At 32.7% G+C, this 14,671-nt stretch overlaps 1 protein-coding gene across 4 annotated transcripts in view; it reads right to left on the reverse strand.

Annotated features, from left to right (window-relative positions):
- Positions 1-14,671, reverse strand: part of STXBP5L (syntaxin binding protein 5L) — a 371,562-nt gene that overhangs the window by 140,188 nt on the left and 216,703 nt on the right. For all 4 annotated transcript variants that reach the window (XM_067738756.1, XM_067738754.1, XM_067738755.1 and 1 more), the window contains exons 15-17: positions 6,739-6,779; positions 2,793-3,010; positions 496-668 (exon numbers count right to left, since the gene is read on the reverse strand). In XM_067738756.1, the coding sequence (XP_067594857.1) occupies positions 496-668; positions 2,793-3,010; positions 6,739-6,779 (432 nt within the window). The remainder of the gene's footprint in view (positions 1-495; positions 669-2,792; positions 3,011-6,738; positions 6,780-14,671) is intronic.

Below are 14,671 nucleotides of genomic sequence, written 5' to 3' on the forward strand. Positions count from 1 at the left end.
TTTAGATATACTGAGACAATGCAGTTTATTACAAAATAGTATCAGTTGAAAAAAGAGAAAGAAATATTATGCAATATCCTAGTAACCATGAGAGAAAAAAAGCCTTTTTTCTGACATAGTATTCTTGTAGTAAACTTGGTTTAACTTTTGGATTACAAGAAGGCTGAAGACGTTCCCTAAAAATACTTTTATCAGTTGAGAAGTACCAGGCAAGTGGCAAGTTTCTGCTCTGCCAAACGTTTTCCCATTCTATCAAAGCTATGTTTTCTTTAGGGTCGGTCAGGGAAGGAAATATATTAATTAGTAATGAAGAATGGAAATATTGTGCCCTCTTCATAGATATTCCAAAAAAAGAAGACAAAGGTACCCCTTGGTGGACTGTAGACCACTTGACAACAACTTAATAAAAGAGGAGGATGATTTTATTTGGTACAGTTTCAATGAATTATACAATTAACATGTAAAATTGTTTTAAAATTTGGTAGCAACTCTTACTTGAGGCATGGGATACTATCCTTCGTTACTCCTTCACTAGCCACAGTGTTAGTGCTCCCAGAAAGACTCCTTGAAGAAGGAAGCTGGGATGAGAGATCAGGAAATGGAGGACTTGTGTCTGGTTCTGGCGTAATAATATCTTCAATATCACACTGAAGTCGTACCTCTAATGACTTAAAAAAAGAAAAATCAAGTTTTGATTTAACCTAGATTTTCATAACAATCACATTAAAATATCTGGTACTCTTTCAGTAATTATTCATTATTTTTTTCAGATTAATTAGTTCAATTCATAGTAAAGTTGAGATACCCCAAACTGAATTAAATAATAAATTATATAGAATATTCAGTGGCATTCACAAAAAAATGTAAATTAAAAAAATAAATAAATTTATTTATTTTTGGCTGTGTTGGGTCTTCGTTGCTGTGCACAGCTTTCTCTAGTTGTGGCGACCAGGGGCTACTCTTCATTGTGGTGTGCGGGCTTCTCACTGCGGTGGCTTCTCTTGTTGCAGAGCATGGGCTCTAGACACGTGGGCTTCAGCAGTTGTGTGGCACACGGGCTCAGTAGTTATGGCACATGGGCTTAGTTGCTCTGCGGCATGTGGGATCTTCCTGGACCAGGGCTTGTACCCATGTTCCCTGCATTGGCAGGCGGATTCTTAACCACTGCGCCACCAGGGAAGTCCTTAAAATGTTTTTTAATTCTTCAGAATTATAAGAAAATACCTACCAGTGGAGATAAATTTTCTGTATAATAAATATTCCTTAAGATAAAGTATAAATTACAATTCCATATATGATAAAATAAAAGGAGAAACTGGTCATGGTTATTCCAATGAAAGAAACTAAATTGGATGTGTGTGTCTGTAAAAACACACACACACGCAACACACAAATTGTTATTTGTACAAAGCTTCTTAGCTTTAAAAAACCTTCATTCAATCTTGACTTTGAATTACTTCAGTATAAATTTTCCAAAATAAATTCCATATTTTTGTTTCATTAGTTTAGCTCTTATATAATTTCATTAGCTTGGTCAGAATTGCTTAATGAAAAACATATGATAATTTATACTGGAATAAAAAGGTGATCCACACCCTTTTTTTTTAAAGCTGAAAATGTTTTTAAATTACTTTATGACTGCATTCAATGCTCAAATAAAATCTATTTTATAACAAACATTCACTTTTCAATGTAAAAATAAGCATTTTTGAGATTAAAAACAATTGCTTACAAAAAGTGTAATTATGGAGTAGTGAATACAGCAATATTATCAAAATGATTGTCATAATTATCTTAAAACTTAAAACCTCTGGTGACAATAACAATTACCAATTATTGAGTGCTTACTAAGACACTCTGCTAATGACTTTATATAATCATCACAAGAACTCTATGAAAGTGGCATTACAATTTCTAGTTTATGATTATTTTCTGTTTTTCTATTTTATTTACACAGGAAGTTATATGAGTGATGAAGTTGAGACTTACCCAGACTGTACTACTGACTAATGGGCCTTGTGACTTGTTCAGAATCACACAGATATTCATTGGTAAAGCCAGAATTAAAAGCTAGGCTCATCTGACTCCAAAGCCTGGGTTTTAACTAATATATACTTTAAGGGCAATGTTTAATTTTAGCCGTTGAGGTAAAAACAGTTATACATAGGCCTTTAATAGATAATCTTTATTTTCTGATAAAATGGTAAAATGGACTGGGTAGAGAAGACCCATTATCTATAGGTGCCTTAAGTTAGATTTAATTTATCCCATGAGAGCATCATTATTTTGAATAATTAAATTATTTCATCAGTTTAAAAATTAAGATTACGTAAGGCAGGCCCATAATTATTTCCACCCTACAAATATGTTGCTATTTAAAAAATCATTCAAAGTAATCTTATTGTAGTTGAGAAATAATCATTTATGGCAATTAGTTGGCAAAAAGATAAATTTTTAAAAAATTTAATAAAGATATAGAACAAAGCTTGCATTAATTTGACATTTATATATAAAATAAATCAGTAACTATCTATATAAAACCTATAGGCACAATCTATCCTATTTAATAATACTAAATTTTGATAGAGAACTGTTTTTGTCATTTTAAGCCAAATTTTTTTTTAATATGTTATAATAAGTAACAAGAAGAATTAAAAATTCTATGAATTGGATTACTGGCCACATACTGTACCCTTGGTGGCTTAAAACCATACCAAGCACTAGTTAAGATCTATGATAACTGTTTTCTTTTAATAACTCTAAGTGTGAAAGTTAAATTTTAAATGACTTACCACTATTTCTGTTGTAATTTCATGTCTGCTGAATTTATAAATTATGACATATGCAGAGACTCCTGATACACAGAATATTCTGCTCTCTGGACACCAGTGGATCATCTGAATGGCATATGGATCTTCCTCTACAATTTCACATGTTTGTTTTCCTTCTCCTACCTTCTGTTTTTCAAACACTTTTGAAGTTTTTAGCTTGTACAGCATCTGCAGTGTTACTATAAAATATTGAATCATAGTTATCTTCTAATTTGAACTTAATTCATAGATGTTGTCGAAGCCTTTTAAATATACGTATTAAATCACAAAAGTAAAACCCAACTGAACAAAATAAACTACATTTTAACAAGGAATCATTCAATGTCATGCTCTCATATCAGTACCATTTAGCTGGAGGAAGACTATAGGGAAAAAATAAACATTTATTGAACATATACTACATACCAAAGAACATGTAGGACCTTTGTATGCATTGTCTCATGAGCTCCTCAGAAAAGTCCTGCGAAGTGAGTATTTTTATCCTTGTTTATTGACAAAAATACTTGGGTTCAGAAACTTTTAAATGAAACTACTGAGCCTACTTCTCTCTTAAGGGGGACTCCTCAATACTATTTCACAATTTTTTCCTTTGATTGTTAGATGAGAGGTTGATGCTATTCTTCGAGGGTTTATTCCTCTCAACAGATTTTTAGACACTCCTTCAGATGAGAAACATTTGTAATTTACCAGTACCAGTTAGTAATATTGGGAGTCCAATGATCTGGACTCTTTTAGAAAGAATCTTTTCTGAGTGGCTCTGTGTTAGGAAATGGTCAGTTGTAATTGCTAAAAAAGTCTGGTTTTGTGAATTGTTTTTGGGAATATTTATTTGGGGGAATATTATTTCCATTTTAGAACCTGATGATAACTCCGCTATATAAAAGCTCTGATTCTACAAAGGATCCTTGAGAAACATTCTAAAACTCTAGGAGTTCCTGCCAAAAGTGCATAATCTGAACCTAATCATGAGAAACATTAGTCAAACACAAATTGGAAGAGATTCTACAAAATAACTGGCTTGAACTCCTAAAAATGTCAACTTCAAATACTCAGCAACCATTCCAGACTAAAGAAAACTCAACAGATACGATAACTAAATCCAACAAATAATCCTAGATTTTCTTTTATTATGAGAGATATTATTGGAACAACTGGCTAAAACTGAGTCAGATGTGGAAGTTAGATAATAGTATTGTATTAATATTAAGCTCCTGATTTTGATAACTATAATTCGATTATATAGAAGAATGCCCTTGTTTGTAGGATGTATACACTGAAGTATTTAGGGGGGCATGTACTGTTAGAGGAGCATGATGTTTGCAACTTACTCTCAAATGATTATAAAAAGCTATATATATATATATGTATATATGTGTATGTGTGTGTGTGTGTGTGTGTGTGTGTGTGTGTGTGAAAATGGAGGGAAGAGAGGAAGACTAAAGGGTGGGGGAGGACAGGAGGGAGGGGGAGGGAGGAAGCGGGGAGGGAAGGGAAGAGAGAGAGAGGGAGCAAGCAAGTGCTAGATTGAGAGGAGGGCGGGTGAAGGGAACACATGCATACATAGATGTTTGGGGAATCTGGCTGAAGGCTATACAACAGTTCATAGTATGTTTTTATGATTTTTCTGTAAGCCTGATGTGACATGGAAATATTAAAGAATATTGCAGACATAATTATTTAACTTTGAGTTAATCAACAGAGATTATCCTTAGTAGGCCTGACAGAATCAGGTGAGCCCTTTAGTATATGTGCTGCCGAAGCGAGCACCAGGTGAGCCCTTTAAAAGAGGAATCAGGGCCTTCCCTGAAGTTAGAGAGACACTCCCTTGCTGGCCTTGAAGAAACAAATCACCAGTTTTAAAGCTGCAAGAAAATGAATTCTGCCAACAACCACAAAAGCTTGGAACAGAACTCTGAGCTGCAGGTGAAACTGCAGTCCTAGCCAACACCTCAACTGCAGTCTCTGAGACCCTGAGCAAAGAACTCAGCTAACCTGAACCAGATTCATGACACACGGAAACTGTGAGACAGTATATGGGTTTTGTTTTAAATTGCTAAATTGTGGTAATTTAATACTCAGCAACTGAAGATGAATACAGTTGACCCTTGAAGAGTATGGGTTTGAAATGCATTGGTCCACTTATTCTCAGATAATTTTCAATAGTAAATTCTACAGTATTACACAATCTGAGGTTGATAGAATCCTCAGATGCTGAACCACAGATACAGAGAAATAGTGTATAGTGAGGGCCAACTATAAATTATGCCCCAACTATAAGTTATGCTCAGATTGTGTAGAGGGTTGGCACAATCTGACTGACTCCCATGTTGTTCAAGGTCAACGGTACACATATTAAACTCAACTTTCAAATTCGGTATAACCTCATTTCCTGTACTGGACCTTATCCCACAAAATTGGCAAATTAAGTGATATTTCTCCAATGACATCCATCGATTTGGAGATATGCCCTTATAATTGATTACAGTAAAAATATTAAACATGCTGCAAACCTCTGCAACATATGTTCTGAATGTAATAAAATATTTTATTTAAAATTAACTTCTTAAAATATTATCGTGCATGCTTAAGGGTGGTATGCACTTCAGTCATTAGAGTGTTAAAGTGTCTTCTCACATTTTAGAAGCTAAGGAGTGACTCTGAGGTGGTGGAAAACGAGCAAAGATGTTTGCTCGTTGTAATTGTAACTATACAATTAACTGTGTTCGTGGAACAAACTCAGATTTACATGAAAAGGTTCATAAAAATAAAAAATCTGTTGTCCCTTGGAATTTCCCCCTGAACAATTGATCTTTATTGTGTGAGGTCAGAAAGGGCCCTCAGATTTCATGGCTTTAAATCTTTTAATCATTTCCTCTTGCTGATGCTTTGCTCCACTGCTAAAGGACTCTAGATTGCAGACGAAGATTATCACTAATGTTCAACCTTCTTCCCTCTGCTTTTCTGTTTATCAGTCTTTCTCAGTTCACTTCTATAGCTTCAAGTATCACTTCTATGCTGCTTCTTAATTAGTTACCATTCTTGACTGTTCTCCCTACCTGATAGACAGTTTTACTTGAATTTCCTGGTGTTCCAACAAAATCCAAACTTCCAGAACTCTTCTGTATCTTTATTTCCAGAGAGTTATCTCTATCTTGATGGTTACTCAGAAACTTAGAGACATTGCTCACTTTTTCTCCTCCTAGTCCTGACTATCAAAATCTTAACTATCTCCCAAAACTCACATTAAATGTCACCCCACCAAAATACCCTTCCTGGATCTACCTGGTTCAAATAAATCTCCCATTTCCGATAAAAAATAGAATTTGGGTTGTACTACATTTAGAGTTCTTATCATATTGTTTGCCCTGTAAGTTCTCTGAAGGGTATGTATGGGTATAATCAAGTCTTAAATCTTTGCATGCCCTTCAACATTGAACAGAGTACCTGTAGTCCTTAAATTATGTAATTCTCAAGATTTCAAAAGAAGTTTTACATTTATCAAATTATTTCTTTTGATTCTCACGGACTTGGTAGACAAGTGGCAAAGAAAAGTGAAGACTAGTGGGATAAAAGCACTTTTCTAAGAGTGAGGAGGTGAAGGAAATTCCTTGAAAAGAGTTAGTCTGACAAAGTTTGGTACTTTTTCCAATGTACATTACCTCATAAATATAATAGGTTGCTGATAAAGAGTGATTTCAGTTGTGTCTGTTTATATCATAAAAGTACAGTAGAGATAATACTTTAGACTGATTCAATAATATAGGAAATGCATTTTTGTAACACAGCCATATGTGTATGCTAAATATGTATCAAAAATATTAACTGGCCAAACTAAAAAGTGGTCAATGGCTATGAGTAAATATTAACTAAGTGTTTTCTGTAATATAAGGAGAAACTTAAAACTTACTTGCAGAAGCATCCCAAAACTTTATCGATCCATCTGCATGACTAGATAAGAAATAAATTAGCATTAAGTATGGTAAATAAAAATCATAATTGTTCTAAATGTATAAAAACTTGAATTACTATTAAAATTTGGTTTAAAAATACCATTTCAATGAAAACTAATGTATGCTAAACCATTTCTAAGCTTAAAACAATGGTTTATTTTTTAAATACCACACAAGAATCTAAATTTTAGAAAAAGACAATAATTACTTAGATTTATTGTAAGAATATTTTATATGTAATAACAATGAAAACTGATCTGTGAAGAATGAACAGTATAATTTTATATAAAATTGTTTTCACTGAATAAAGAGACCTGAGTTAGATTACATTAAAATAATTTTGAAATGAATATCATAGCGGAATTAAAGTTGAGCATAAAAATATAAAAAGCAAATCCTTAAACCTATCTAGAGTTGTATCATTATTTGATAATAGGTATAATGGTAATTCTGTAAGAAATCGTCTACAAATAATCGTCATTTCCCCAATGACTAATGATGTTGAGCATCTTTTCATTAACCATTTGTATATCTTTTTTTGAAAAAAATCTATACAAATCCTTTGCCCACTTTTAAAAAACTGGTATATTTGTCTTTTTGTTTTTGAGCTGTAAGCGTTCTTTATATATCCTGAATACTAAACCCTTATCAGATATATGATTTTTAAAAGTTTCTTCCATTCACTGTTACCTTTTCACCTGATAGTGAAGACCATTTTATCTATTTTTTTCTTTGTTGCTTATGCTTTTTCCCCTTTTTCTTCAGTACATTTATTAAATGCATAATTGCATGAAGCCTGAGCTGTGTATGGGCCGTTAAAGGGTTGAGTGCACAGCTAAAACTAGGAAAACTGCTGCCCCTTTCTCATGTTGGCAGAGCAGCTACTGCTCATAGTTGGGCCAGTTCTATGGCCTGCAAAGGAGTGGGTAAATATCCCACAGCAAGATTCTGCTGAACTGGAATGGAGCCAGGAGTGAGGGCACTGAGCCACCCTCCCAAGGAAGTGATCTTACAGCCTATTCTTCCTGGTGTCCAAGCTCTTTTGCTCTGAAGACAGATGGGGAGCTTACAGGCTCTCTTCTGGCTGGGATGAAGCAGGTAGATAATAGAAAAGAAAGCCAGAGAGACCGGGGAAGGGAGACAGGAGTTGCTTTTTATTGACTTGGTCATGGGTTCCATAGAGGAGCCCCTTGGTGTTTAGGAGCATTTTTCTGCTTCCTTTTTTTTTCCCTGAAAATTCTCCTGCTGTCTGAGCTGCCATGCTAGTAATCCAGCATCCATTTCCTATAATTTCTATGTTTTGGTGTAATATCTAAGAGCCACAGCCACAATCATATTCAGGAAATATTATCCCTGTTTTCTTGAGTTTTATAGTCTTAGCTGTAAATTTACATCTTTGACCACATCTGAGTTAATTTTTGTATATGCTAGGAGGTAATAAGGGTCCAACTTTATTCTTTAGCATGTGGATATTCAATTCTCCCAACACCATTTGTTGATGAGATTATTGTTTGCCCCATTAAATAGGCTTGACACCATTGTGAAAAACCAATTAGTCATAGATGTATGGTTTTATTTCTGGACTCCCAATTCCATTCCATTAAATTATAAATCTGATCTTATGTCAGTACCACACTGTTTTGATTACTGTAGCTGTGTAGGTAATTTTACAATTGAGAAGTGTAAGTCCTTCAATTTTGGTCTATTTTAAGAAGATTTTGGGTCACTTGCCATCTCATATGAATTTTAGGATAAACTTTTTTCATTTCTGCAAAAAGATCATTGGGATTTTGATATGAATTGTAGTGAATCTGTATCACTTTGAGATACTGCCATCTTAATAATATTGCCTTCTAATTCATAAACATGGAATGATTCCACTTATTTGTGTATTAATTTTTTTCAGCAAAGTTTTATAGTTTCCAGTGCACAAGCCTTTTATCTCCTTGGTTAAATTTATTTATAAGTATTTTATTTTTTGATGCTATTGTAAATAAAATTGCTTTCTTAATTTTCTTTGCAGATTGTTCATTGTTAGTATATAGAAACACACTAACATATATATAAGATTATGTCATCTGCAAATAGATATAATTTTACTTCTTCTTTTCCATTGTGATGTCTTTTATTTAAAACTGCAACAACAGCAACACTCAGAAAACTAGGAGTAGAATAGAACTTCCTTAACCTGGTAAAGGGCATTTTTGCAAATGCCCTTTTATTTTTCTTGCAAATGCCCTTTTATTTTTCCTGCCTCACTCCTCTGGCTAGAATTTCTGGTTCAATAAGAAATAGAAGTAGCAAATGCAGAAATCTTTGTCTTGTTCCTGATCTCAGAGGGAAAGCTTTTAGTCTTTCACCATTGAATATGACGTTACCTGTGGGTTTTGCAAAAATGCCCTTTACCAGGTTAAGGAAGTTCCATTCTGCTCCTAGTTTTCTGCATGTTGCTGTTGTTGCAGTTTTAAATCGTGAAAGTGGTGTTTAATTTTGTCAAATGCTTTTTTTATGCGTGAGATGACTATGTGTTTTTTCCCCTTTATTCTATTAGTGTGGGTATTACATTGATTTTTATATGTTGAAACACTCTTGTATTCCTAGGATAAATCCCACTTGATCACAGTTTATAATCCTTTTAATATGCTGTAAGATTCAGTTTGCTAATATTTTGTTTAGTATACTTGAATCTATATTTATAAGGAATATTGTTGCAGTTTTCTTTTCATTCAGTGTCTTTGTCTAGTTTGGTATTAGAATGATGCCTCAGATAATGAGTTAGGACGTTTTCCCTTCTATTTTTTGGAAAAGTTTGAAAAGCATTTGGTGTTACCTATTTAAATGACTGATAGAATTCATCACAAAGCCATCTGGTCCTGGTCTTTCCTTTGATGGAAGGTTTCAATTACTGATTTAATCTCTTTACTCGTTATAAAACTGTTCAGATTATCTATTTCTTCTTGAGTCAGTTTTGATAGTTTGTGAATTTCTCAGAATTTATTCATTCATTTAGGTTATTTAATTTGTTGGCATAGAACTGTTTACAGTATTCTCTTATAATCCTTTTTATTTTTGTAAGATTGACAGTATTATACTCATTTTTCATTGTGATTTTAATAATTGTCCCCCATTTTTTTTCTTGAGTCACTCTAACTGAAGTTTTGTCAATTCTGTTGAAATTTTCAAAGAACAAACTTTTGGTTTCATTGAATTCCTTTATTGCTTTTCTATTCTCTGTTTTGTTTATCTCTGCTCGAATTTTTATTATTTCTTATATCTGCTGGTTTCAGTTTTTCTTCTAGTTCCTCAAGGTGTAAAGATAGGTTATTGAACTTTCTTCTTCCTTTAATGTAGGTGATTACAGCTATAAATTCCCCTATGAGTACTGTTTTTGCTACATCTCCATGCTATTATTTTTCTTTTTATTTATATCAAAGTATTTTCTAATTTCCGTTGTGATTTCTCATTTGGTCTGTTGGTTGTTTAAGAGTGTGTTGCTTGATTTCCATAAATTTATGATTGTTCCATTTTGTTTCTTCTGTGTTTCTTGACAATCTTGTACATACCTTTAGCAACTTTATTATTTATTTCCATAAACCAACTTTGGCTTTGTAAATCTTTGCTATTGTACATTTTCTTTCTATTTCATTAATTTTTGTTCTTAACAGTATTATTTTCCTTTTTACTTTTGGGGGAATAATTTTTTATCCTTTTTAACTTCTTAAGATAGATAATTAGATCATTAAATTTTTAGTCTTCTTATTAACATGCATGGGTATAAATTTATATTAACTTATATAAACATATAACATGGGTATAAGCTTACCTCTAAACATAAATTTAGATTTATCCACATGTTATATTTTAGTTTCACTATCTTTCTGTTTGTGATATATTAAAATTTTACATTGTGATTTGCTTATTAACCAGTAAGCTAGTTGGGAATAGACTGCTTAATTTTGAAAACTTGTGAATGTTCTTTATATATTTTTGTCATTCGTTCCTAGTTTAATTCCCCTGTGGTCAGAGAACATGTTATATATGATTACAATCCTGTGACATTTATTGGCACTTTTATTATGGTCCTGCATATGGTCAATTTTGGCCTGTGTCTCATGTGCACTTGAAAAGAATGTACATTCTCGAACTGTAGAGTGTAATGTTTTAAATATGTCAGTTAAGTCAGACTTATTAATCATGCTGTTCAAAACTTTCTTTATTGTTATGGATTTTTCCTTTAATTTTAAAATCAGTTGCAGAGAGAGGTTTGTTATATTTTCTTCCACTTATTGCAGAATTGTCTATCTCTTTGTGTATTTTGGGGCCCTGAACTCAAAATTCTTATGGATTCATCCTTTTATTATTTTAAAATAGTCCCTTTTACATTTGATAATGCTTCTTGCTTTAAAGTTTACTGTGGTAGGCAGAATTCTAAAATATTCCCCAGGATTCCTGCCTTCTGGATAATCCTGTATATTCTCTGGGACTGTGGATATAATAGAGAATATATCACTCCCATGACAGTTATATTATGTTGACTTTAAGAAAAGGATACTATTTGGGTGAACCTATTACATGAAACCTATAAATATAGATCTAGAGGTCAAAGATGAAAGAATTTTGAAATTTGAAGCATGAGAAGTACTAGATGCATTGTTACTGGCTTGAAGTAAGAAGGGGCCACGTGGCAAGAAATGCAGGCAGACTTAGGTAGCTAACATGCTCTCCCCCCATGACACCTAGCAAGGAAATTGGGAGCTCAGTCCCACAACCACAAGGAACTAAATTTTTCTAATAAAAACAATGAGTTTGGAAGCAGATTTTCCCTCAGAACCTCCAGATGACAACTCAGCCTTGTTGACCCCTTGATTTCAGTCTTATGGTACACTGAGCAAATATCTCAATCATACAGTGCCAGATGTCTGACCTATAGAGCTGTGAGTTAATAAATGAGTTTTCAGCTGTTAAGTTTGTGGTGATTTGTTATGCAGCAATGGAAAACTACTGGTATAAGTAGATATAAGTAGAGATGTACCAAAATTTTAAATTGTTCATGTTACAATTTTTCATGTATTTACTTTCAAATTTTTAGCAAACATATACTTAATGTGTCTCATAAGTGATTTAGAATTTTTTTTATTTAGACTGACAGTCTTTGCTTATGACTGCAGAATACAGTCAAATTATATTTAGTGTAATTACTGATACACTGGAATTTAAATCTGCCAACCTCACAATTATATTCTATTTGTCTAACCAATTCTGTCTTCTTTCTCTCTCTTTTCTGTCCTTTTAAGGATTAATCACATTTTAAAATATTACTCTATTTTATTAGTTTTTGAGTATTATATTCTTGCACTATTATTTTAGTGGCTAACACAGATATTACAAAACTGACCCTTAAATTGTTGATCCTTCAGTTGTTAATTTGACACCTACCCAGACAAAGCAAGAATGTTAAATATTTTATCTCTATTTTCCTTTCTCCCACCTTTTGTGCTAGCATTATGATATATTTTCATTCTACATCACAATATTATTAAAAATTATTGACATTTTAATACTTATACCAAAACATAATATTATTGCTATTTATTTAGGTTTATTCTTGCATTTACCTTTTTCTGTTGTTATTATTTAATTTCTGCATTTCTATTATTCTATCTGGTATTGTTTTCCTTCTATTTAAAGTATTCACTTTAATTCTCTCAACATTTGTTTGAAAAAAAATTTGCCTTTATAGTTGAAGAATATTTTTGCTAAGTATGAAATTCTATATTAGCATTTTTCCCAGTAATATAGAGATTTTATACCAATACCTTCTCTTTTCACCATTTCTGTTAAAATATCAACTCTCAATCTTATTACTGTTTGTTTTATTGTAAAGTGTCCACCTTGGCCGCTTTCGAGAATTTTTTCATTACCCTTTGTTTTCATCAGTTTTACTACAATCTGTGTAGATGGTTTTCCTTTTATTTACTCTGCTTTTAGTTTTTAGCACATTTTGAATTTGTGTTCTCAATGGAAAAAATCTGAGCCATTATCATTCAATAATTTATTCTGCTTTATTCTCTCTCTCTTTTGTTTGTGTCTCCAGTTATATATATGTTCAAACTTCTTCACCAAGTATCGTATATCTCTTATGGTTTTCTTTTTTCTCTGTGATTCCATCTAGATATTTTCTACTCACTATCTTCCAGATTACGAATCCTTTTTTCAGCTGTCACTACATGCTGTTAAGCCAATTTATTTAGTTCTTATTTTCAGTTATGGTAACTTTTAGTTACATATTGATTTTTTTTATTGTGGTAAAAAGCACATAACAAAGTTTACTATGTTAACCATTTTAAAGTGTATAATACAATAGTATTAACGATATGCACATTGTTGTGCAGCAAATCTCTAGAATTTTTTCATCTAGAAAAATTGAACTCCACATCCATTGAACAACAACTCCCTTTTACCCTCTCTCCTGAGAACCACCATCCTTTCTGTCTTCTGTCTTTATGAATTTGTCTATTCTAAGTACCTGATATAAGTGGAATCATGCAGTATTTGTCTTTTTGAGACTGGCTTATTTCACTTAGCATAATTTCTTTCTGGTTCATCCATGTAATAGAAAGATTTCCTTCTTTTCTAAGGCTAAACTAAATAGTATTCCATTGTATACAATGCATTTAAGAAACCCATTCATTTTTTGATGGACATTTATGTTGCTTCCACCTCTTGGATACTGTGAATAAATGCTGCAATAAACATGGATGTGCAATAAACATGGAACACCTTTGACATCCTGTTTTCAATTCTTTTGAATACGTGCTTAGAAATGGGATTGCTGGATTATATGGTAATTCTAATTTTAATTTTTTGAGGAAACTCCATATCGTTTTCCATAGCAGCTACCTCAGTTTACATTTCAACCAACAGTGAACAAAGGTTTCAATTTCTCCACATCTTCACCAACACTTATTTTCCTGTTGGTGCTGCATAGTGCTATCTTAACAGTTGTAAAGTGATATCTCATTGTGGATTTGACTTGCATTTCCCTGATGAGTAGTGATGTTGAACATCTTTTCATACGCTTATAAGCCAATTGTGTATCTCTGGAGAAATACCTAATTCGAGTCCTTTGCCCATTTTAATTGAATTGTATGTTTTTCTTGTTGAGTTACAGGAGTTCTTTATATAGTTTGGATATTAACCCCTTATCAGATATATGGTTTGAAAATAACTTCTCTGACTCTGTAGGATGTCTTTTCACTCTGTTGATTGTTCCCTTTTTTTCACAGAAGGTTTTAAGTTGATGTAGTCCCATTTGTCTATTTTTGCTTTTGTTGCCTGTGTTTTTGGTGTCACAACTAAGAAATAATTGCCAAATCCAGTGTCATGAAATATTTCCCATTTTCTTTTGGGTGTTCTTTAGTTTCAGGTCTTAGATTTAGGGGTTTTTGTTTTCAGTTGATTTTGTGTATGGTATATGGTAAAGGTCCAATTTCATTCTTTCACATGTGCAAATAATGTTTTACCAAAATCATTTGTTGAAGAGGCTATCCTATCCCCTTTGTATAGCCTTGGTATCTTTATCAAAGATTTGACCATATAGGTGATGGTTTATTTATAAGTTCTTTATTCTGTTTCAGTGGTCAATATCTCTGTCTTTATGTGAGTACCATACTGTTCTGATTACTTTGTAATATTTTTGATTAGCTTTGTATCATGTTTTGAAATCAGGAAGTGTAAGGACTCCAGCTTTATGTTGAATCAAGTTGTGTGAGTGGGTATCCTTCCTTTGTTTCTGATCTTAGAGGGAAAACTTGTAGTTATTCACCATTCAGTATGATGTTAGCTATGTGCTTTTCACACATGACCTTTATTATGTTGTGGTAATTTCCT

This window comes from Pseudorca crassidens, chromosome 5 (assembly GCF_039906515.1).
Source record: "Pseudorca crassidens isolate mPseCra1 chromosome 5, mPseCra1.hap1, whole genome shotgun sequence".
In the NCBI taxonomy this organism is placed as follows: domain Eukaryota; kingdom Metazoa; phylum Chordata; class Mammalia; order Artiodactyla; family Delphinidae; genus Pseudorca; species Pseudorca crassidens.